The 21,991-nt window shown below is 40.8% G+C and overlaps 1 protein-coding gene across 2 annotated transcripts; it reads left to right on the top strand.

Moving 5' to 3' along the window:
- The first annotated feature begins 5,811 nt into the window (after nt 1–5,811).
- On the top strand, nt 5,812–21,071 carry LOC139646190 (zinc finger protein 665-like). 2 transcript variants are annotated; one of them, XM_071522123.1, is made up of 3 exons: nt 5,812–6,290; nt 13,896–14,477; nt 19,672–21,071. In XM_071522123.1, exons 1-3 carry the CDS (start codon nt 6,098–6,100, stop codon nt 19,965–19,967), a joined length of 1,071 nt encoding a protein of 356 aa, XP_071378224.1. In that variant the 5' UTR covers nt 5,812–6,097; the 3' UTR covers nt 19,968–21,071. The 2 variants fall into 2 exon arrangements, with proteins under 2 accessions (XP_071378224.1, XP_071378223.1); XM_071522122.1 differs by lacking the exon at nt 19,672–21,071 and having other exon boundaries at nt 13,896–16,794.
- The last annotated feature ends 920 nt before the right edge of the window (nt 21,072–21,991 follow it).

The following is a 21,991-nucleotide window of genomic DNA, read 5'->3' as shown; positions in this document are numbered from 1 at the left end:
ACTAAAGTCCAGTGGAAAGGATATTTTTATCTCCGGCCCCCTACCAACAATCAATCAGGGCTATGGGTGTTTTAGCAGACTGCTTAGCCTCCACAGTTGGCTTCAATCCCAATGCACTCATCTGAACTATATTTTAACTCTTTATGAGCCGGAACACAGCCTTCGATCCTCAGGCAAGGCCCTTTTGGTTGTTCCACAGTCTAGGCTCAAGACTAAAGGTGACTGCGCTTTCTCTGTTAGAGCGCCTAGACTTTGGAATGACCTGCCTGAGGAAATTAGGCTAGCTAAATCAGTTTCATCTTTTAAATCCCTTCTAAAAACACACTTATATAAACAGGCTTTTATGTGAATCACTCCCTATGCACTGCCGTTCGGGAGTTTGGGATCACTGAGGGGTCTTTGTGTTTCCTGGGGGAGGCTGGTGCTTTTGTTTGCTGGGGTGGCATTGAACTGGTCGGGGAGTGCGGCCGGGGCAGTGACGGTGTCGTGGACCGCTGCCTCTGTCTTCGGGTGGCTGTTCTGTTCTTCTGACTTTCTGTTCATCGGGAGTCCTCCATTTGTGGCGGTGACGTTCTGGCTGTCAGGCTTCCGGGATTCTCGGTTGGGGTTTCGCTGTGCGCTTCCTGCGGCACTTGCCATGGGTGCGATTGGCTCGTGGGGCGTTTCTCGCGGGCCTTGCGTTCAGGCTGTTTCCCGCGGGGGCCCCGATGGGGTTTGGATCAGGCGGTTTCCCTGGTCAGTCTGTCGGAGGCGGTGCTCGTCTCTCCTGACTCGGCGGTTGGTTGTTGTTTTGGGGGATGGGGGCTGTTTCCATGCGTGGGGTTGCTGGGAGGCTGGGGATTTCATGCTGGGGTGTGCGCCTTTGTGTGGCGGTCTTTGGTTTCTTGGCGGTCTCGCGCTTGGGGTGGCTTTCGTCTCTCAGGGCGGTGATCGGCTGGCGGGTTTGTGGAGACGGGTGCTGTCTCTGGTGGGTTGGCCGCTGCAGTCGCCCGGTCTGGGTCCTGTTGGGCTTTTGTGGGGGCGGCTTGATCGTGGGGTCTGTGGGGGATGCCACCGTATGGACCACCGTATATTGGTTGAGAGGCTCAGGCAGTGGGTGGGTATCTCTGGATCAGCCTTGGATTGGTTCTCCTCGTACCTGTCAGACAGGTCTTTCTCAGTTTCAGTTCATAAATATGTCTCATCAACTGAATCTCTGTTTTGTGGTGTTCCCCAAGGTTTGATCCTGGGCCCCATGCTGTTTGCATTATACTTGCTCCCTCACGGGCAGATAATTAGAAATTTTAAAGGTATCTCCTTCCATTGTTATGCAGACGATATTCAATTACATATTTTGTTTAATCCACAAAATGTTTCAAAACCGTCTGCTCTACTGCAGTGCCTCAACTCTATAAAAGATTGGATGGCAGATCATTTTCTTCAGCTAAATACTGACAAAACAGAAGTTCTTGTTTCTGCCCCAGTTGGCGTTGTCCTGAAGGTGATGGAAAGTCTTGGCTCTTTATCCTCTTCTGTTAAACCTACCCTCCGTAATCTAGGCGTTTCTGTGGGCCAGGCTTTGAGTCTTGACCAACATGTAATTGTTTAGTTCGTTTCTGGTCCTGTTTCTACCAGCTGAGAAACAATGCTCAAACTCACGTCCATTGTGTCCATAGCTGAGATGGAGATGATTATACATGCGTTTATTTCCTCCCGTCTTGAATACTGTAATTCTCTTTTCACCTGTCTTAGCAAGACATCCCTAAACCGCTTACAAGTGGTCCAAAATGCTGCTGCCAAGCTTCTTACCAAGTCCTTCAAAAGGTCTCATGTAACACCAATCCTGATGTCTTTACACTGGCTTCCCATCAAATTCAGAATCCAGTTCAAGATTCTTGTAATCACATTCAGAGCTTTGCATGATCAGGCACCTGCTTACATTAAAGAGCTACTGCAGCCTTATATTACCAGTAGGACTCTGAGGTCCTCTGATCAGGGTCTGTTGGTTGTTCCTCGCTCCAGGCTTAAGACAAAGGGTGACTGTGCTTTTGAGGTTGTAGCTCCGAAATTTTGGAACTCTCTCCCACTGGACTTAAGATCTGTGGACACTTTTAAAAAGCAGCTCAAGACCCATTTGTTTAGACTTGCTTTTGTTTAATTTTCTTTATCCATTTTTGTGATGTCTAATGCTTTTATCTGGATGTCTGCATTTAATGTCTGCTGCTCTGTTTATTATTTTGCTTTCTTTGTTTTATGTGAAGCACTTTGTGACGTCTGTTCTTGAAAGGTGCTATATAAATAAACATATTATTATTATTATTATTCTCTATACTAAGAATGTGCTGGAATCAGTCCCGCATCTTCTGGAGGTTTTTGATAACTTTGGGAAAATCTCAGGCTATAGGATCAACTGATCAAAATCCTCACTGATGCCTTTAGGTAGAAATGCTCGACAGACACCTTCAGTAGGCATCCCAGTCGTAGATCATTTTAAATATTTGGGCATCAACCCATCCCGAAATTAGATGGTCTCCAACAACTTTAATTAAATCTTACTGGAAGTAAATTTTGATATAGAGGGGCGCCCTGGTGGCTCACCGAGTAGGGCGCGTACCATTTGGCTCAGGCCTTCCCGCAGCGACCCGGGTTCGAATCCGACCCGTGGTCCTTTGCTGCATGTCCTCCCCTCGCTCTCTCTCCCATACCTTCCTGTCTCTCTCTCACTATATATCTCAAATTTTGATATAGAAGGGTGGACCACTTTGCCTAACTCACTTCACTGCAGACTCGCAGTTATCAAGATGAATGTTCTTCCCTGAATAAACTTCAATAGCTCAATGATCACTCTACCTCATCCAAAGGATTTTGGAGGAAACACCAATGTAGGCCTACTGCATTCCTGTGGAACAATAAAAAACCTTGCATTAAATGGTTCATTTTGCACAGAAATAAATCAGGTGTTGGACTTAGCCGTCCAAATTTCGAGTGGTACTCATGGTGCTTTGCTCTGTGCCCTCTCTTGGTTTGGCTTAAAACAGAAACTTCAGTTTCCTGGTATGACATCGAACATAACATAGTATTTCCATATAAGCTAAGAAGCCTGGTCTACTCCAACGTCCCTCAAAAAAATCCAATCCAACTACCCAATATTTAATAATCACTCTCTCAAAGTAGAGGGTCGACTAATTAATTTCCCTCAATGGAGCGAAAAGGGCATCCATACCCTCTCTGATATATTTCATGAGAAAAACCTCACAGAATTTGGAGACTTGAGGAAATGTCATAATTTACGTGGTACATCTTTTTTCTTCTATCTGCAGCTGCAGTCTGCAATGCATGCCTAGGGTGTTCCCTGGGACAAAGAGCTTAGCACTCACCCACTGCACAAATTGATCATGGACAGGAATGGAAATAATGGCGTTGCCTCTGCGATATATAACTTAATAATTAAAACTTAATCTAAACCCCTCCCGCTGGACGATATCTGGAAACAAGACTTGAAGCTTAAGTCGTCTTGTCTGAATTGGCAGACTATCTGGTGTAATGTATCCTTATCATCCAGAAACCCTAATCATCAGATGATCCATTTCAAACTCAACCATAGATCCTACTTGACTCCCAGAAGGCTACACCAAATGAAGTACAGACCTGATCCACACTGCTCTTTTTGCTCAGGTAACACCTTGGGCACTTACAGTATATACACATGATTTTGGATTGTCCCGGAGTAAATTCATTCTGGAAAGATGTAACCAGCACTATGTCTATTATCATGACCAGGGCAATTCCACACTCACAAACATTCTTATTGCCCAACGACACCTCCTGTACAGAACTCTCTATCCAGGACAAACACACTCTCTTTGCTGGCGTAACTGCAGCTAAGAGGATGATAGTCTGTCGCTGGAAGCCACCACATACCTTAGTAATAAGGGAATGGCTCTTAGGCTCTTATAGGGATATAGCGCAACTCGAGCTATCATGCCAAACCCCAGAATATCAACAGCTAGAAAGACCTAATGTCCAAAATAGAATCTTCTCTGAGAGTCTTAATCCTGCATCATATTTGGACATTTTGCTTTATTTCCTATTAGTGTGTTGGTGTACAAAAATAGTGAACTCCACTACGCTAACACGTTGCTATTTTATGGTCTGAGAGAATAGCAACGATTACTATACCATTTCTACGGCTTTATCACAGATTAGTGCATAGTATACCAATATTTCATTGTATGTAGAGAACTGTTTACAGGGGATGTGATATGTGATTTACATGTGTAGGGAGGTCAACAATCTAATGAGATAAGCGCCTGTTTAACAGAAATAGGGCTGAATGATATTAACAAAAACTCTGATTGTGAATATTTTGAGTGTTGCAGTTTGTAACTCTGTTTTTGATAAGTGCCATACAAATAAACATCATCATCATCATCATCATCATCATCATCATCATCATCATCATCATCTAAATCGGAAGAAACCACACACCCTCCACCCCAGGAGCAATATAGCTGACTCGCTTTTCCCCTACAGGCTCCCCACGCAAATTAAAGCCGCTAAAACTAATCACAGGAACTAAGACAGAGACAGGACCGTACAAACAACAAACACAGAACGTGGCGCCGTCCGACTCCCTGGGGAATCATGGCTTTGTCAGTGGCGCAGGACAGGATTACCACAGGACCCCAGCATACAGGACCACAGCATACAGGACCACAGCACCACAGCATACAGGACCACAGCATACAGGACCCCAGCATACAGGACCACAGCATACAGGACCACAGCATACAGCGACGTGCCGCTGCTGGACACAAGCCCCAGCCCTCACTAGCTAAAGGAGGCAACAGGCCTCCCCTCCTAGCACTGGAACCTGCTTTCCCCCCTACCTAACTGTCTTCGTCCCCGGCAGCTCTAAACATATGCGAACGACCGCCTCCCCTCCCAAGAGAGTACCAAGCCGCACAAACACACAGAATGCTCCCCCAGCTCACCTTGCAGCCCAAGACTGTCTTTCCTTTGTCAGTTCTCAGCGTCTCTCATTACATCCCGCTTGTCAGTCGGTGTAGGCAGTCAGCCTCTAATTAGTCTGCCCATTGCAGGGAGACAGCATCCCCTGCTGCCAGTACCCACACCAAGCCCCTACAACTCTCTATTCCCCCATCCACACAAAGTTTTTAAATGGAAAGCAATTTGTATTTAAAAAAAAGCACAACTTAAAATGACATTTTTTGATAAGATAGTAACCCACTGAGAATGTTCAGGGTTGAGTTTCTCCAAACTTTTGTAACTATAGTAAGTCTTTGTTCTTTTTATCACTAATATTCTTCTGATGATAGGTGATTGAGCTACCATATGTCTGATACTGTTCTGGTTCATCAGCTACTGTGGCTAAGTTATCAATAGTTGATTTTTAAACGTATTTGCTAGTTATCATTTGCACCAGCCAAAGTCTTTCGGCCCAAAGTGTAACCCCAAACCGTGACCGGTTACGTAAACTCTTTGGCGGCCGTCAAGTATTTCAACCACCGTAAAATGTTCACACATGCGTAGTACAAATCGGGCAGCAATAAGCACGCGCAGGTGCAGAACGGATCGGGCAGCCGGCACGTCCTGTTAAATTTAAAAGTCATAAAACCATAAAACATGCACTATTAAGTTTGTCCAAGTTCATTGCCGTACCTAGCTGTCCAAAATGGCGGACCCGCTCGCGTATGCGCGCGCATGTGCAGAACGGATCGCGCAGCCGGTACGGATCGGGGAAGAAGCGGGAAGGAGGGAAAAAAAGCTTTGTGACGTCGCGCAAGATGGCGGCCGCTGTGTGTAAACATGCTTGAGCGGAGGCCTACTTCCTGATTTTTTCCTTTCAAAAGTCTAGTTTACAACTTTAACTGACCAACAGAAGACTCTGTATGTATGGATGATTTTATCACGGATAAAGAAGCTGGAGCCGAGGCTCCGTTTAGCTCTGAGAGGAAGAGGAAGAAGAAGAAGAAGAAGAAGCTCTTCTCTCTTATGGATTCAGATGAATGGTTTAGCTGTGAAGCTATTGGAGCTTTGAAGGACAAAGTTTGTCAGTAAAACGTTCAGAAGGAAAAGTTCCTGTCACTGTGTGAAAATGTCTAAAGTCCAAAAGCTGAGAGCGTTGGTGAACCAGCGACTAACTGCGGCTGCTGAAGAGATATTTGGGCTGTTTGAAAGAACGATAGCAGAGTACGAGGAGGAAGCTTCTCGTTCAAAAGAGGAGATCGACCGACAACGAAAGCTGCTGGACGCTGTTTTAAATCCTGAAGTGCGGTTACACAGAGCAGGTTTGAGACATTTAAATGTTATTTTCACGTAAATCACACACATGCTATGATATTCTTGCTGTGAGCAACTGCAAAGCAGGGCAGTAGACCACGGGCGTCAACATTGTTTGCGGACACAATTTGGCCAGCGGTCTGTGGGTTTCCTTCTGATCCACAGAAACTTGATTGTATAAATCCTAAAACCAGAGCGCCAGATCAGCAAATAAGCCCTTGTGGGCTGCCCACAGTGGGCCCATATCAGCCGTGAAATAGTGGGCACGTAGTGGGCATCCCACTCCAGGCCTAAAGCTTTACGGCTTTGTGTGGGCTGCCCACTAGGGCCCCAGACGTAGGAAAATCAAAATAAAACACACTTGTTTAAAGGGTTCAAAATGTAATTAATATTAAATATATTCATACAGTAAAACCATGCATGATAACACTTTAAATTGTAAAAAAGATCATTTACATAACAAATATAGGAAAGCAATGGCTAAGCTACTCAATAATAATGCTATAAATACATTAGTTAAATATCAAAACAAACTTGTAACAAAGGAGGAGGGAAAACCTCAGCCACAGTATCGGCTGATTCAATCACAGCATCTGTGCTGACAAGAAATGTTATTCACTAAGGTGGATAGATCCCTGTACACAGACTGGTCAAAAACTTCATCTTGTGTTTTGTGAAAGAGGGACTGAAGGAATGTTACTGCGGTTTTGATTGTTCTATAGCCAAGTTATCTGAATTTGAAGCTGATTGCATAGCTCTGCATCAACTTTCTGGAGTAACTGATGAATGTCCCCCTTGGCGAAGAGGTTCTGCAGACTGAAGATGCTCCAATAGCACTCTGAGGCCATAAGCCGGGACATGTTGGAGGTGACAGTGTTGTTCTCTGATGTCTGTCTACTGTAGAGTGACATCAAATGCTCACTCAAACGTCAGCTAACAATACCAAAAGTTTACTTACCAGAAGTTGGCAAGCTAAACCATCGTCGTCAGGTTAATCATTTATTTGGTTAGCCAACTAGCTAACAAATAGTCACATTTAGCTACTGAAAACTATTTTGTTTGGTTAGCTGTAGGATATTAGATGTAGACTAAATCATTTGGCCTGTAATTATGCTTTTTTTTGGGGACATTATGACAAAAATAGCAATACTCACAGCAGACTACGGTGTCCCCCCTGGAGTCATGTGACAGTTGTGTTGAGGCTTAGTAAAAAAAATCTGTACCTAAAAAAACATAATAATGAGTCAGAACTAGGGCTGTCCCAAATACCATTTTTTGGGCTTCGGAGCTTTGGTAGTACTCAACAGCGAATATTCGTGGGTGGGGGGGTGGGGGGTGTTAAGCGCGTTAACCTTCAAACTGCTTGGCTTTCCATACACGGGTAACAGTTCACCCGACAAAGTTCACACATAGTCACAGTTCCTCCTCACAAAAACACAGCGCTGAAAACATACTTAACATACATATAACTTCAATTAATAGCCCGAGAGAGAGAGAGAGAGATGGTCGAGCGAGCTAGAGAGAGATGGTCGAGCGAGCTAGAAAGTTAATGAAGAGAGGGAGCCGTAGTAACGAGAAAGCCGGTGAATCAGAGAAATAAACCGTTATTTTCTGATTGTTTCACAGCGGTTACGTTCTAAAGCACAGAGAGAGAGAGAGAGAGCCCCGTATCAAAATACCGGTAGCCTACCTTAGAAAAAAGATTAAAAAAAATAAATAAAAGGTCAACGGAGAAATGTCTTGCTGCTGCTTCTCCTGAGTTTTGTTCAGCAAATTTGACAACTGACAGCTTGAATTTCAGGTCGTACTTTTTTCTCTGTGCCGCCATGGCGATCAGCAAATGTGACGTTTGAATGCAAGTAAAAAAAAAAAGAAACTGCTTCACAGCGTCAATGGCAACCGGCTTACGGATTACATATAAAATTACATTTAAAACAACGAATATCCGAATCCCAAAATTGAAAACCGAATACCTACCCAACGAACGGATATCCGAATAGTCGAATATTCGGGTCCAGCCCTAGTCAGAACATCCACCAAACTAAACATACTGCTTGTGTAATGGTAAAAGAAAGTGGAATCGTCAAGACAGTTGGTTGCTCGTGCATTTCACTGTTAGGGAGGTCCTGCAGCCATGCAGCAGCTATCTTGTGGAAGGTAGGGACAAGTCCATGTACCTCCTGTTTACTGTGAAGCATTGAAAATAATAACCTCTATTCTCAATGACACTGTTAGTTGTTGAATATTCTTTTATTCTTGTGCATGTATGCTTAGGTTCATGTTGATGTGACACATTATTGGAGCTATGCAAAAGGTACTGTATAATTTAATGTTATCATTATAGGTGCAGAATGCAGTGGTCAGTGGAAAGACAGGGCTTGCATGTACAGATGAGCGGTGCAGGTGGAATGCAGGGACATCAAAGAACCTCAGATTTACTTCAGGTACCATAAGGCAGAGGATTGAATATGACCGCAACTGTAGGGCTGTAGGTACTCAGTCACTCCCAAACACACCACATCATCTGCCGCACAAAGACTTTAGAGGGAGTGTAGGGTAAGCACCCACCAAACCGCACCTTCTCTTGAAAAAATACTGAAATGTTAAGAAATGTTACAATGCCACTCCATCGGTCCATTCGGTTCCTAGGAGAGAACAGGAGAGTAGGTCCGTTGTGTCCATCTCTGTTCATTTCAATTAATTTTCAATGAGAGCTGTCCGTTGTCCGGGCAACGCCGGGCAGCGCAACCCAGTTGAACTTTTTTTTGACGGATTCGTCACCGCAAATCAGAGGCGTTTTTAAAAAAAATAGCGGTGACGTTCCAAAACAACCCAACGGACAGAAATCTATCCGTTAGTAATTCTGTCCGTTTTCTGACGGATCAGTGTGGCAGGAGTTCGCTCTGTAACTAAGTTTGAATCCTCAGTTTTGAGATACAAATAAAGACTCCCCCCCCCCCCGATTTACTAAGGCAGGCACAAACCAGGTAGATTTAAAAATAAATTTCAGTCGCGATGTAGAAGGCTCAGTGGTCGATGACAGTCGTCCATCGGACCAACCCTAATGTGGATTCTCCGTCCCCGGCCCTTCTTGGAGAAATATCGTCAGTTAGCTCTACCTTGGAAAGCCTTTTTATGCAAGATTAAGAGATGAAAATGAGACTTGCAAGGCAAAAGTTTTATGAACATGGGGACAAACCTGGAAACCATTTAGCTTATCTTACAAAAAAAGAGCATACTCACACTCAATTGCAGCATGATGAGCAAGATAATCGCACATATGACAATAAGCTAATTAATGATGCATTTAAAACATTTTATATAAATCTCTATTAGAGGTCGACCACTAGTGGATTTTTAAAGGCCGATATAATAACGATAGTTTGGAGCAGGGAAAAGCCGATAGCCGATACCTTTCATGGAGTGGAGAATTGCTTTCTGAAAAAAATATCTCTGATGTAGTCTACATTGAAAAACGTAATTTAAAGTCTGTCATGCATTTATGGCTGCCCCTCTCTCGATCGAGTGCCAGCGCTCGTCTCATAAAATCAAGGAAGAAAGGGTGCCATTTCATGGGGTCTTTAACAGTTGTTTAGATTATTATCAGGCGGTAATCACTCGCACACAGATATTTTCAGCAAAAGTGGCCCTCAAATGATATGGCCATTGGCCCATAGTTGTGCTAGGCTTGCACTTATGGCTAGCCAAACTCTAACGACCATGCTTGCTAGCAAAACAGAGACAGCATGCTTTCAGCAGAGCAGCAGTTATCTTCAGTCTAATGCATTAATAATGCCATACTATAACCAACAACCTTATCATGCTCATAATTTACGAATAAAGCTGTCTTAAAGTTAACTTTCATTTAAATATAAATTATCTCAGGTACACAAGGTACCTTGACTTGTGTATCCATGCAAAACGGTGATGTACGTCCCCACGTGACCATCGGCCACTATTGGAGCCAAGTTCCGCCAATAACGATAGTTTGTTAAACGTCCTGTCGGTGCCGATTAATCGGCCAAACAATTAATCAGTCGACCTCTAATCTCTATTCATCTGAACAACCCAGTCATTCAATTGAGTTAATGGAAGTTTTTTTGCTAACCTTGAGCTTGCTATTATGTCACTGGTGCTTCAATCTGGTCTTAATGCCCGCATTTCCAAAGAGGAAGTACTAACTGATATTAAAACTCTACAGAACATCACTTACCTCAGACTTTAAGGGAAGCAAATATCTCACCCATTTTGAAAAAAGGTAAGAGCTCAGAGTCTTGTTCATCTTACAGACCAATATCCCTTCTTAGCGTGGACCGGAAGATATTCCTTTGGCCCCCCCGTATAGAGGTCCTTTTTTACCTAAAATCAAAAAGAAGATCAAATAGGCTTTATAAAAAGACGAAATTCATGTAATAATGTGAGACGTCTTAATGTTATTCAGGCATCCCAAAAAAAGGATGTTGATGGGCTAGTGCTCTCTTTAGATGCTGAAAAAGCCTATGATTGGGTAGAATGGTCTTATTGTATTCCCTTAATAAATTCGGTCTTGGGGACCGAATATGATAAGCCACAGGCAGCCGTGGTGACTAATTGTTTTAGTTGTACCATGGTTTGAGACAAGGATGCCCCCTGTCGCCCCTCTTGTTCGCCATTGCCATTGTGCCACTGGCAGACGCTATTAGAACTATGCCCTCTATACAGTAGAGCCTGACCGATACTGGATTTTTGGGGCCGATACCAATATTGGGGAATAAAAAATTTATGATATCGATATATTGGCCGATATTCTTTATATATATATATATATATATATATATATATATATATATATATATATAGAATATATACATAAACAATTAAAAAAAAAAAAAAATTTGCAATGATCCAAGGTAAATCCATGTGTGTACATCTGTTGTTGCCCTGTTCTGATTTCTGTGTACTCTTATTCATTGTATTTGATATGTTTTGTTTCTTTCATTGTGTGCCCACTGTCTGGCATCTTTGCACTGTACAGCACTTTGGTCAACTACAGTTGTTTTTAAATTAACTTATAAATACATTTGACTTGACTTAAATATGTTTATGAAAAATTAAAATGACATTTTTATTAAAGGCTCAATGCTCAATTGGAAAATAAACGGATAATCTTTAATTGTGAATGTTTACTGTACTGTACTTGAGTCAGTGCGGAAATGCAATTTTTAATTAAGTAGGCTAAAACAAATTTAAAAAATATAACAAATATAAGAACAAAGTTCATACTTTAGTCTTTTCAGAGTAATACTGGATCTCTCTCCTGAGTTCCAATGCACTCACAGAACTGAAATCCAATAATTATGGAAATTATAAATCAGTTTAAATAATAAGGAAATACCCAGTTTTACATGGTTATAACACTTGCATACTAATGCTTTAACAAACCTTCCTAAAACAGAAGCCCTTATGATCTTTCCCTGTTCCTCCCTTTACTTCTCCCAATTTCTATTTTGAATATTGGCAAAATGGAGTCAGTGTGAAAGTGGGACTTGTCAGGATTGGTTAAACTTGGGTGGCAACTTCAAAATCAAGGACCAGAATGGCTCGCACAGATTAACATGACGTTGTTCAGTCAATAGCCTCTTTAGACATTAGACTCTTTATGTAACATTGTTAATTTGACCATTTTACAAGTTCTGCGGTCTTCGGCGCAATTGTTGCAGTTAAAAGTATCAAGTCCATGTGGTGAAAAAAGAATGTGACGCCGCTGTCAGTGGTGGTTTATTAAGACCTTATGGATAAATTGAAGCATCTGGTTACTGGTGTCAAGTAAACCAGACCAATATGGCAGCTACCATTGCCTATATTTTTGAAGTAAATGTTACAAATGGGAGAAAGAGATATCTATCAAAATTAATAATTAAGATTGGGAAGATATTTGGAGATTAATTAATTTATTTTTTTTCCACTTTTTTTAAAATTTGAAAACAATGAACAGGAGGTCATCATGGGTGTTACAATCCCTGAGATGAGTACCACTATGTTTCAAACTTTTACTGCCAAAAAACGAACAAAAAAAAGAACGGGCTGCGCAGCCTATGTCAAGCCTGAGCACCCCGGTGTTTTTTGGGGTTTTTTTTTTATTTACTTAACAAAAATAACAATACAACATAAAATCACACAGAAAAGACAGAAAAAAAACAAACATGTAGAGACATCAGAAAAGAGAAGAAAAACACTGTAAACATAACAAATGTAAAACAAAGTATATTAACTGGAGAGAATGGAGCCCAGTTATGAAGAAAAAAAGGTAGAGCAAGTCTAACTAACTAAACAAACTATAAACTATAAACAAATGCTGGTATAGTCATATAAGCTTATATATAACGTATAAAGTTACATAAAAGAACAGAACATAATAAAGTATTATACACTCCATTTACAGTTTTTATAAATAAAGCCAATACACAAGGCAAAAAAAGGTGAAAAACAGGAACAGAAGAATACAAAAAAGCTCAAAATCCCATGCCTTTATAACTGATAGTTTTTCCCATTTACCAGTAAAAGCAAGTCCCTTACCTTTCCCTCTCATAATTAGCCTTTCCAACAAATAGTGATGTTTGAGGAAGGAAATAAATGAAGCCAATGATAACTGTTTAATTTGGATTATTAAATATGTAAAGTTTGCCAAGCAACACAATTGTATTCAATGAAGTATTTTGGTCATCATGAACTCCCCACATAATTGTGAGAGGGGACAAAGGCAAGAAAACGGCTTGTGAAAGTAACCAATAACCAACTTAAGCATTCTCCTTGTAGGTAATATCTTATAAACCATTTTCAAGTGAAAACCCCATAAATGGGTGGAAAAGGATGAAGCCTGAGCCTATTCCAACAAAAGAAAGTGATTGGAATGAGCGTTTACATGATGAAATGTTATCTATTGACTGTTATCTATTGGGTTATACTAGCCCTCTCAAATGGAATGAAATGTAATTCATAATGGGCTAGTTTATTCTGATTGAGGTGGTTATATGAGGCACTTTTATTGTGATTGTGATTGATTCTTATTTACCATTGCACGAAAAATATTGCTAAAAAGATTTAAGTAATAATGGCAATGTTGTAAAATCATAGTTTGTATTAGGGCTGGACGATATGGTTGAAATCAATATCACGATAATCATAAGGATTTTTTTAATATCGATATATATGACTATATGGCTCGTTAAATAATCAAATTATTGTTCATCATATTGAACCGAATGGTAATGTTTGGTGTGATGTCAAACTACACTGAAATTTTCACATAATATTCCTACCATACTTCATTTTGTCTGAGTTTCTAAATACAATTTGCTTGTTCTCATCAGTTAAGACAGCAGAATTGTGCGTCTCGATATCCCAAAATCACCATATCATCACAATATAATCCCACTGAAAGACGATAAACGATAATATTGATTTATCGTGCAGCCCTAGTTTGTATTTATCTAACTTTTATCACACTGAATCGTGGCTGAATTGAATCGTGAGATACCACATCCTCCCATCCCCAGTGACAAGTGTCGGTTGACTTACAGTCACAGTTTTCCTGTTTTCATGTGAATATGTCTGTATTTCATTTGTACCTACAGACCTCCAGCAGCTGTTGGTCAGTAAAGAAGAGGTTCCCCCTGAGCAGCAGGAGTGGAGCCCCAGTCTGGACCAGGAGGACCCAGAGCCCCCACACATTAAAGAGGAACAGGAGGAACTCTGGACCAGTCAGGAGGGAGAGCAGCTTCAAGGGCTGGAGGAGGCTGATATCACCAAGTTCCCATCCACCTCTGTCCCTGTGAAGAGTGAAGATGATGAAGAGAAACCTCAGTCCTCACAGCTTCATCAAAGCCAAACTGAGGAGAACAGAGAGGCAGAGCCTCTAGCCAGCAGCTCAACTGAACAGATGAAAACAGAAGCTGATGGAGAGGACTGTGGAGTATCAGAACCAGCCAGGAACTTAGATCCAGCTAGTGATTTACAACCAACTAGTGATGGCAAGACTTCAGACTCTTCTGAACCTGAGACTGAAGACAGTAATGATTATTGGATGGAGACTAGTGAACCTCAGTCAGGTTCAGACTCACGGCAAAACAGTGGGCAGAAACGCTTTAGTTGCTCAGTTTGTGGTAACAGATTTGGCCGCAAGGCAACTCTGCTGAGACACATGATAGTACATACAGGTGAGAAACCATTTAATTGCTCAGTCTGTGGTAAAAGTTTTGGTTATAAAGATCACTTGACAACACACATGAGAATCCACACAGGAGAGAAACCATTTAATTGCTCAGTCTGTGGTAAACGTTTTATTCAAAAAAAACACTTGACAACACACATGAGAAGCCACACAGGAGAGAAACCATTTAATTGCTCAGTCTGTGGTAAAAGATTTGGTTGTAAAGGATACTTGAATAGACACATGAGAATCCACAAAGGAGAGAAACCATTTAATTGCTCAGTCTGTGGTGAAAGTTTTGGTTCTAAAGTACAATTGATGATACACATGAGGGTCCACACAGGAGAGAAACCATTTAATTGCTCAGTCTGTGGTAAAAGTTTTGGTTCTAAAGTACAATTGATGATACACATGAGGGTCCACACAGGAGAGAAACCATTTAATTGCTCAGTCTGTGGTAAAGGTTTTACTCAAAATAAACACTTGACGTCACACATGAAAGTCCACACAGGAGAGAAACCATTTAATTGTTCAGTCTGTGGTAAAAGTTTTGGTTCTAAAGTACAATTGATGATACACATGAGGGTCCACACAGGAGAGAAACCATTTGATTGCTCACTCTGTGGTAAACATTTTACTCAAAATAAATACCTGACGTCACACATGAGAATCCACACAGGAGAGAAACCATTTAAGTGCTCAGTCTGTGGTAAACATTATATTCAAAAGAAACACTTGACAATACACATGAGAATCCACACAGGAGAGAAACCATTTAATTGCTCAGTCTGTGGCAAAGGTTTTGGTTGTAAGGGATACTTGACGGCACACATGAGAATCCACACAGAAGAGAAACCATTTAATTGCTCAGTCTGTGGTAAAGGTTATGATTATAAAGTACGATTGATGATGCACATGAGAGTCCACACAGGAGAGAAACCATTTAATTGCATAGTCTGTGGTAAAAGTTTTACTCAAAATAAAGAGTTGACGTTACACATGAAAATCCACACAGGAGAGAAACCGTTTAATTGCTCAGTCTGTGGTAAAAGTTTTGCCTGTAAGGGATACTTGACGGCACACATGAGAATCCACACAGGAGAGAAACCATTTAATTGCTCAGTCTGTGGTAAAAGTATTGGTCATCAAAGAAACTTGAAGAGACACATGAGAGTCCACACAGGAGAGTGACCATTTAATTGCTCAGTTTGTTTTGTGTGTGTGTGTATTAATGATATAATTCTGTTCTATGATTGTTGATTAGTTAGATCTAGTTAGGTTCATTCTCTGTAAATTCCTTTGAGATATGCATGTGATGAAGGGCTATATAAATACACAAACTTGAACTTGTGTAAATGTGTAAACTTATTGTTACACTCTGGCTGAAAAATTTTACCTCAACTTGTAGCTCCAGCTCGACTTTTGTACACCTGATTCAGTTCAGGTGTCATGAGAGCGGGTGGCCCTAAATTGAATCAGGTGTGCAACCGTGCACATGGGTGCAAGAGCTCCGTCTACAGACGGATTTCCGTCAAAAGTGAATTATTTGTTCCGTCATAGTCCGTTTATTTTTACCACTAATAGATCCTCTTATCCATTATGCGTGTTGCTACGCGACTTAAGGTCAGTTTCAGTTGACTCTGCCACCGCATTTCCGCTTTTCGCTTTGTATACGATTAAACGACAAGGGAAAGAGACGCTCGTTGTTCCAGACATCAACGCTTGTTCCAGCTTCCCGCCGTTGTATAATGCATCGATTTATACGTCTATTTTCTCCAAAATAATCAAAGGTATGGCAATTTTATTTAATGTGCACTTATTTCGCTGTAGGGATGGGTACCGAAACCCGGTATTGGTACCCATCGGTGAAGTGAAAGATAACGTTTTACTTGAGTTGATGACAACTACGCTCCTTACTGTAAGTGCAATAAACCTTCACAAGTAAAAAGCCAATACTTTATCAATACACCTGTTCAACAAGCATAAACATGTAGCGCGCTAGCGAATTGTTACAAACAAGCTAAAACAAAAGCTGTCTGGAAACTGTTTAGCTTAGTTTGCCACGTATCTTAAGATTTGGCAAATTTTTGTAAACTTTTCTGCCGACTGAGACAAAGCAGCCCTCCTCCCTCTACCAGCGGTTCCTGCATCAGCAGAGGGAGGAGGACAGAGGACAGGATGAATGACTGATACTGGCAGGCAAGGCAGCTTTATTTGTATAGCCCATTTCATACACTGAGGCAATTCAGTGCTTTACAGAGTAATCAAAAATACAGTAAAGGTAAAAAATATACAATTAAAAAGTGCAAAAGAGATCCACAAGATAAAAGACATAAAAAGTAAACTAGTGCAGTTTAAATCAAGTGAAATCGAAAGATAAAAGAAAAGACAAGAGGAGTGCAAGAGGATTAGAAAAGTGAAAAGTACATTAAAATCACATTTAAAATAAAAATAAAAAAGATATAAATAAATATAATAGTGCAGATGAGTGTTGCCCTAAATTTCTTAAAAAGCCCTGGCGAACAGAAAAGTTTTAAGCCCTGATTTGAAAGATTCTAAAGTGGAGGCAGACCTCAGATGTTCTGGAAGTTTGTTCCAGGCCTGAGGAGCATAAAAACTAACAGCTGCTTCTCCATGCTTTGTTCTGACCCTGGAACAGTAAGCAGACCAGCACCTGGAGACCTGAGGGGTCCAGCAGGTTCATAACATTGAAGGATATCAGAAATGTATTTTGGTCCTAAACCATTTAGTGCTTTATAAACATGCAACAGAATTTTAAACTCAATTCTTTGGCACACAGGAAGCCAGTGCAGTGATCTCAGCACTGGAGTGATGTGGTCCAGGTTCTTAGTCCTGGTTCGAACCCTGGCAGCAGCATTCTGGATGAGCTGCAGTTGTCTAAGAGTTTTTTTTAGAGAGACCTGTAAATTTATTTTTAGTAGGCTTGACTACTGTAACAAACGCATGAACGAGTTTTTCAAGGTCCTCCTTGGACATGAATTCTTTAATTCTTGCGATATTTTTAAGGTGATAGGAGGCAGATTTTGTAATTGTCTTGATGTGGCTGTTGAAGTTTCGGTCAGAGTCCATGAATACACCAAGATTTCTGACTTGGTTTCTAGTCTCCAGTGAGAGGGATTCAAGGTCACCAGTGACTTTAAGTCTCTCCTCTTTGGCACCAAAAACAATTATTTCAGTTTTATCTTTATTTAGTTGCAGAAAATTGTGGCACATCCAGTCATTGATTTGTTCAATGCACTTATTTAGTGAGTCTATTGGACCATAGTCATCTGCCTATAAAGCTATGTAGATCTGTGTGTCATCCGTGTAATTATGATAGGAAATACTGTTGTTTTGCATAATTTGAGCTAGTGGCAGCATGTAGAGATTGAACAGAAGAGGCCCGAGGATCGAGCCCTGGGGAACTCCACATGCCATTTTTGTTCGCTCAGATACCGATAGATACAAAGTAGTCTCTGTCTTCTAAGTAAGATTTAAACCAGTTTAGGACTGTACCAGACAGCCCTACCCATTTTTCCAGTCTGCCTACCAGTATGTCATGGTCTACTGTATCAAACGCAGCACTAAGGTCCAATAAAACTAGAACTGAGATTTTTCCGCAGTCCGTATTAAAACGAATATCATTTAAAACCTTTACTAGAGCGGTCTCAGTGCTGTGATGGGACCGAAATCCCGATTGGAAGATATCAAGAGTATTGTTGGAGGTTAGGAAACTGTTAAGTTGTAGGAAGACAACCTTTTCAATTATTTTACTCAGAAACGGCAGATTCAATATGGGCCTGTAATTAGTAATTATTGAGGAATCAAGGTTATTCTTTTTCAGAAGAGGCTTAATAACTGCAGTTTTCAAGGCCTTAGGGAAATCACCTGGTAAAAGGGAACTGTTGACTATCTACAGTAAATCTGCTGCAATACAATCAAAAACATTCTTAAAAAGGTTTGTCGGTAGACTATCGAGGCAGCAGGTAGAAGACTTTAGATGCAACACAACTCCTTCTAGTGTTTTGTAATCAACTGGATTAAACTGTGACATGTTAGCTAGATTTGTTTTGTGTAAATACAAAGGTGACTCAGAAATTTTACTTGAAATGGAGGTGCTGACTTCTTGTCTAATCTTCTGAATCTTTTCAGTAAAAAAGGAGGCAAAGTCATTACATGACTGAGTGGAGAGCAGTTCAGGGGCTACTTTCACTTTGGGGTTAGTCAGCCTATCAACAGTGGAGAATAAGACATGTGCATTATTAATATTTTTGTTAATGAGTTCAGCAAAAAAAGTTTTGTTTTTGTGTTTTGTTTTTCACCACCTGCATTCAGCTTTCCGGCACTCTGTTTTTTGGAGCTTTACTAATGTGGCTTTTCTCCATGGTGCCTTTCTCTTACCACAGATCGCTTTAACTTTTGCAGGTGCAGTGGCATCAATGATATTTGTAATTTTCGAAGGCAAGTTATCCACAAGATCACTGACAGAGGCCAAAGTGAGAGCAGGTGACGTGGAGAAAGCCTGGATAAATGATGTACTGGTGTTCTCATTGATATACCGTCTTGAGATTCCATCTGTCCTGGTATGGGTCTCAGCAGTGACAGTCATCTCAAAGAAAACACAGTAGTGGTCAGAGAGCAACATCAGTAACCACAACCTTAGAGATATTAAGACCTTTTGACATAATTAAGTCCAGTGTGTGGCCCTTGCAGTGGGTGGGCCCTGACATGCTGAATCAGTCCAAAATTGTCCAGAGTATAATGCAGTTCTCTGGCACTACTGACTGATGTCTGTTCTTCATTCTTTCTAAACTTCACTCAAGTATTGTGATGTCAGGAATATTATTTATTTTATTGACATTTTACATTTGTTTCCAGTGAGATATTATTGAGTTTATATAGTGACTTTGCTGTTGTAAACATTACTGTTGCTCCTCTAGAAACAACATTTAGTTATATTTAAAATATAAATACATTCTAATCCTGTCCTGAATGTATTCTTTTTAAAAAAATAATATATTTTTTAAAAAGCAATTATTTAGTAATGAAAAAGAACCGATATGAGTATCGATAAAGAACCGAACCAATAAGGAGTATCGATAAGAGTAGTAGTATCGATAAAATCCTAATGATACCCATCCCTATTTCTCTGTCAAATTATGAAAAAGCAATAGACTGAAGGTCGTTTTTTTTGCTTTAAGGTAGGCCTATGCGATATCTGCAGAAGAACGCTGCCACAGGTGACCTGGAACGTGGGCTAAAGAACAAGTGGAGGTGGCAGTGGCTAGAAGAGACAGATTCCCAAGGGCAGAGATATGATGTGTGGTTAGCAAAGGTAGACATCCCAGGGATGGCCTGGTGTAAGCTTTGTAGTAAGAACATTGCGTATGCACAGAATGGCAAGAAGGTCTTTGCCAGGCATACTGAAGACCACCACCACAGAGAGATGGTCAGCCAACAGCAATACACACAAACTCTGCCTGGTGTCTGGTGGTGAGCACACACTCATTCATCACCACACAGTAATACTACATAGACTATTTGTGCCAAATGATGATTTTAAATAATTCATATATTTTTAAGACTGCTAATTAGAAACTCAGTAATAGCCAGATGCTAATTTAGGCCTACACTTTGATGTATTGCACATGTGGGATGCAAACACAAGCTTTGCCGCACAACCTGGACACCAGTACAAAAAGTTAAGTCAATAATGTTTTTCTCACCAGCACCCATGCGTGCAGTAGCAGGACAGATGGCATCTGAGGACTGGGCTGAGAAACACTGCTGTAGGTGGTCGCTCACCTGGCCCACTTGAAAAAGCTCCTGCAGTCTACCATTCGACCGCTGGCAGCAGTGAGCGTATTGCTCAGAAGCGCAGTACCAGCAAAGAAGTCATGGCGTCTGTCGGCCATGATTGATTCAGTTACGATGGAAATATTGGGCATACTTACCTTTAAACTACGTTTTAAAGTTTATTTATTTGAGATTTTCACCTTCACTGGTGCAATGTCATCAATGGCATTCCTAATTTGACAATTGCCCACTGCGCATTGGTGACACAGATATGGCATTTATAAAGGCTGCAGCAGTATCATTGATGTAGTGTTATTTAACAATTTTTGGCCTAGCTTGTAGTTCCAGATTTATAGACACGTCAAAGAATTGATGATTGAGGATGGGCCCCGACACATGCTGAGACAGACCAAAACCCTCTAGCATGCTAGTCAGCTCTCTAGCATGGTTATCATTTGGATTATCAATGTGAATATTGAAGTCACCCAATATAGCCAGACAATCTAAATCTGTGGAGATTTTGGACAGTAGTTCAACAAAATCGTCAAAGAAATTGTTAAGACTCAAAGACTAAGACTCAAAGACTGTTTAGGTGTCTATATTCAATCAGAAATATCATACATTTCAAAGTAAAAGCAAGGTATTCAAAAGATGTAAGATGTTTTATTTCTTTATTTATGTTTTACTTATTTTATCTCTATCCGTCTTTCTTTCTTTTTTAATGTCATTTTAAATAGTTGTGGTGTGTGGCCCTGATCAAGTTGGCTTAGGAGGATTTTTATGTATTGTTTCTGTTTTATGTGAAGCACACTGTATTTGCCTTGGGTATGAAATGTGCTATATATAAATAAAGTTTGCCTTGCCTTGCCTTGACTTGTGGCCGTTGGCATTCCAGTGTCTACAGACACACTGAACCAGGATTATTCACTCGCCTCCTGCTGAACTGTGTAGGTTGCTTCACATCTATGACACGGTGTGTCCTTGTTTCAATTTCAACATCGTTTTCGCCACTTTTTAAATCCCGATACATTTTAGGTCCTCCACCATGTGCCACACTGATTTTTATAATTATATTGGCCATTTTCAACTATATGTGAGGAGTAGGCTAGCCTGTTAAAAAGTTAAATTATTCAAAACACTCTCAAGGACAATGAAGGCAATTGTTTTTGTGTAACCCCACGACACATTTTGAATGTTTGAATATTTATATTTTTTTCAACTCACACAAAAGCAGTAATTATACAGCAATCATGCACTTTTCTACTGCTATTTGTAATCCACAATGAGAACAGCTTCCATATGGCCTACAGACAAGACCAGTGGTTGTACCGGTTTGGGGCTTAAACAACTGGTTTGGGTCGTTTTAACACCAAAGTTCAATTCAGCTTCTCTCGATTTGGTTTCTCTCTCACTCTCTCAGGTTGCGATGCCCGACAACTGTTTTCCGTGGAAGAATTATCTTTGACTGGACAATAAAGTGAACGATGACACACCTGTTACTATGCAGATTTGAAGGGACGCTTCTAGTAGCGTGACTCGCCTCTGGACACTCCCGAAACTCGTGTACAAACTTTTAAACTAGCTGTTGTCGATGTAAATTGAAGACAGATTCGGCAACTGTATGGCTGATTTCTCACCTCAAATGTTTTCAGAAACACATTTCGGTGAACCATTTTCGTAATATAAGAGAAAGTTTTCAAATGAGCCGCCAAGTTTTTCAGTTCA

Source organism: Centroberyx affinis, unplaced genomic scaffold (genome assembly GCF_046629955.1).
Source record: "Centroberyx affinis isolate AG114_WGS23_722 - 3 ecotype Tasmania unplaced genomic scaffold, CSIRO-AGI_Caff_v1 ptg000953l_1, whole genome shotgun sequence".
Lineage (NCBI taxonomy): Eukaryota > Metazoa > Chordata > Actinopteri > Beryciformes > Berycidae > Centroberyx > Centroberyx affinis.
The sequence above is the reverse complement of the archived record's forward strand: the minus strand, read 5'-3'. Positions and strand labels throughout refer to the sequence as shown.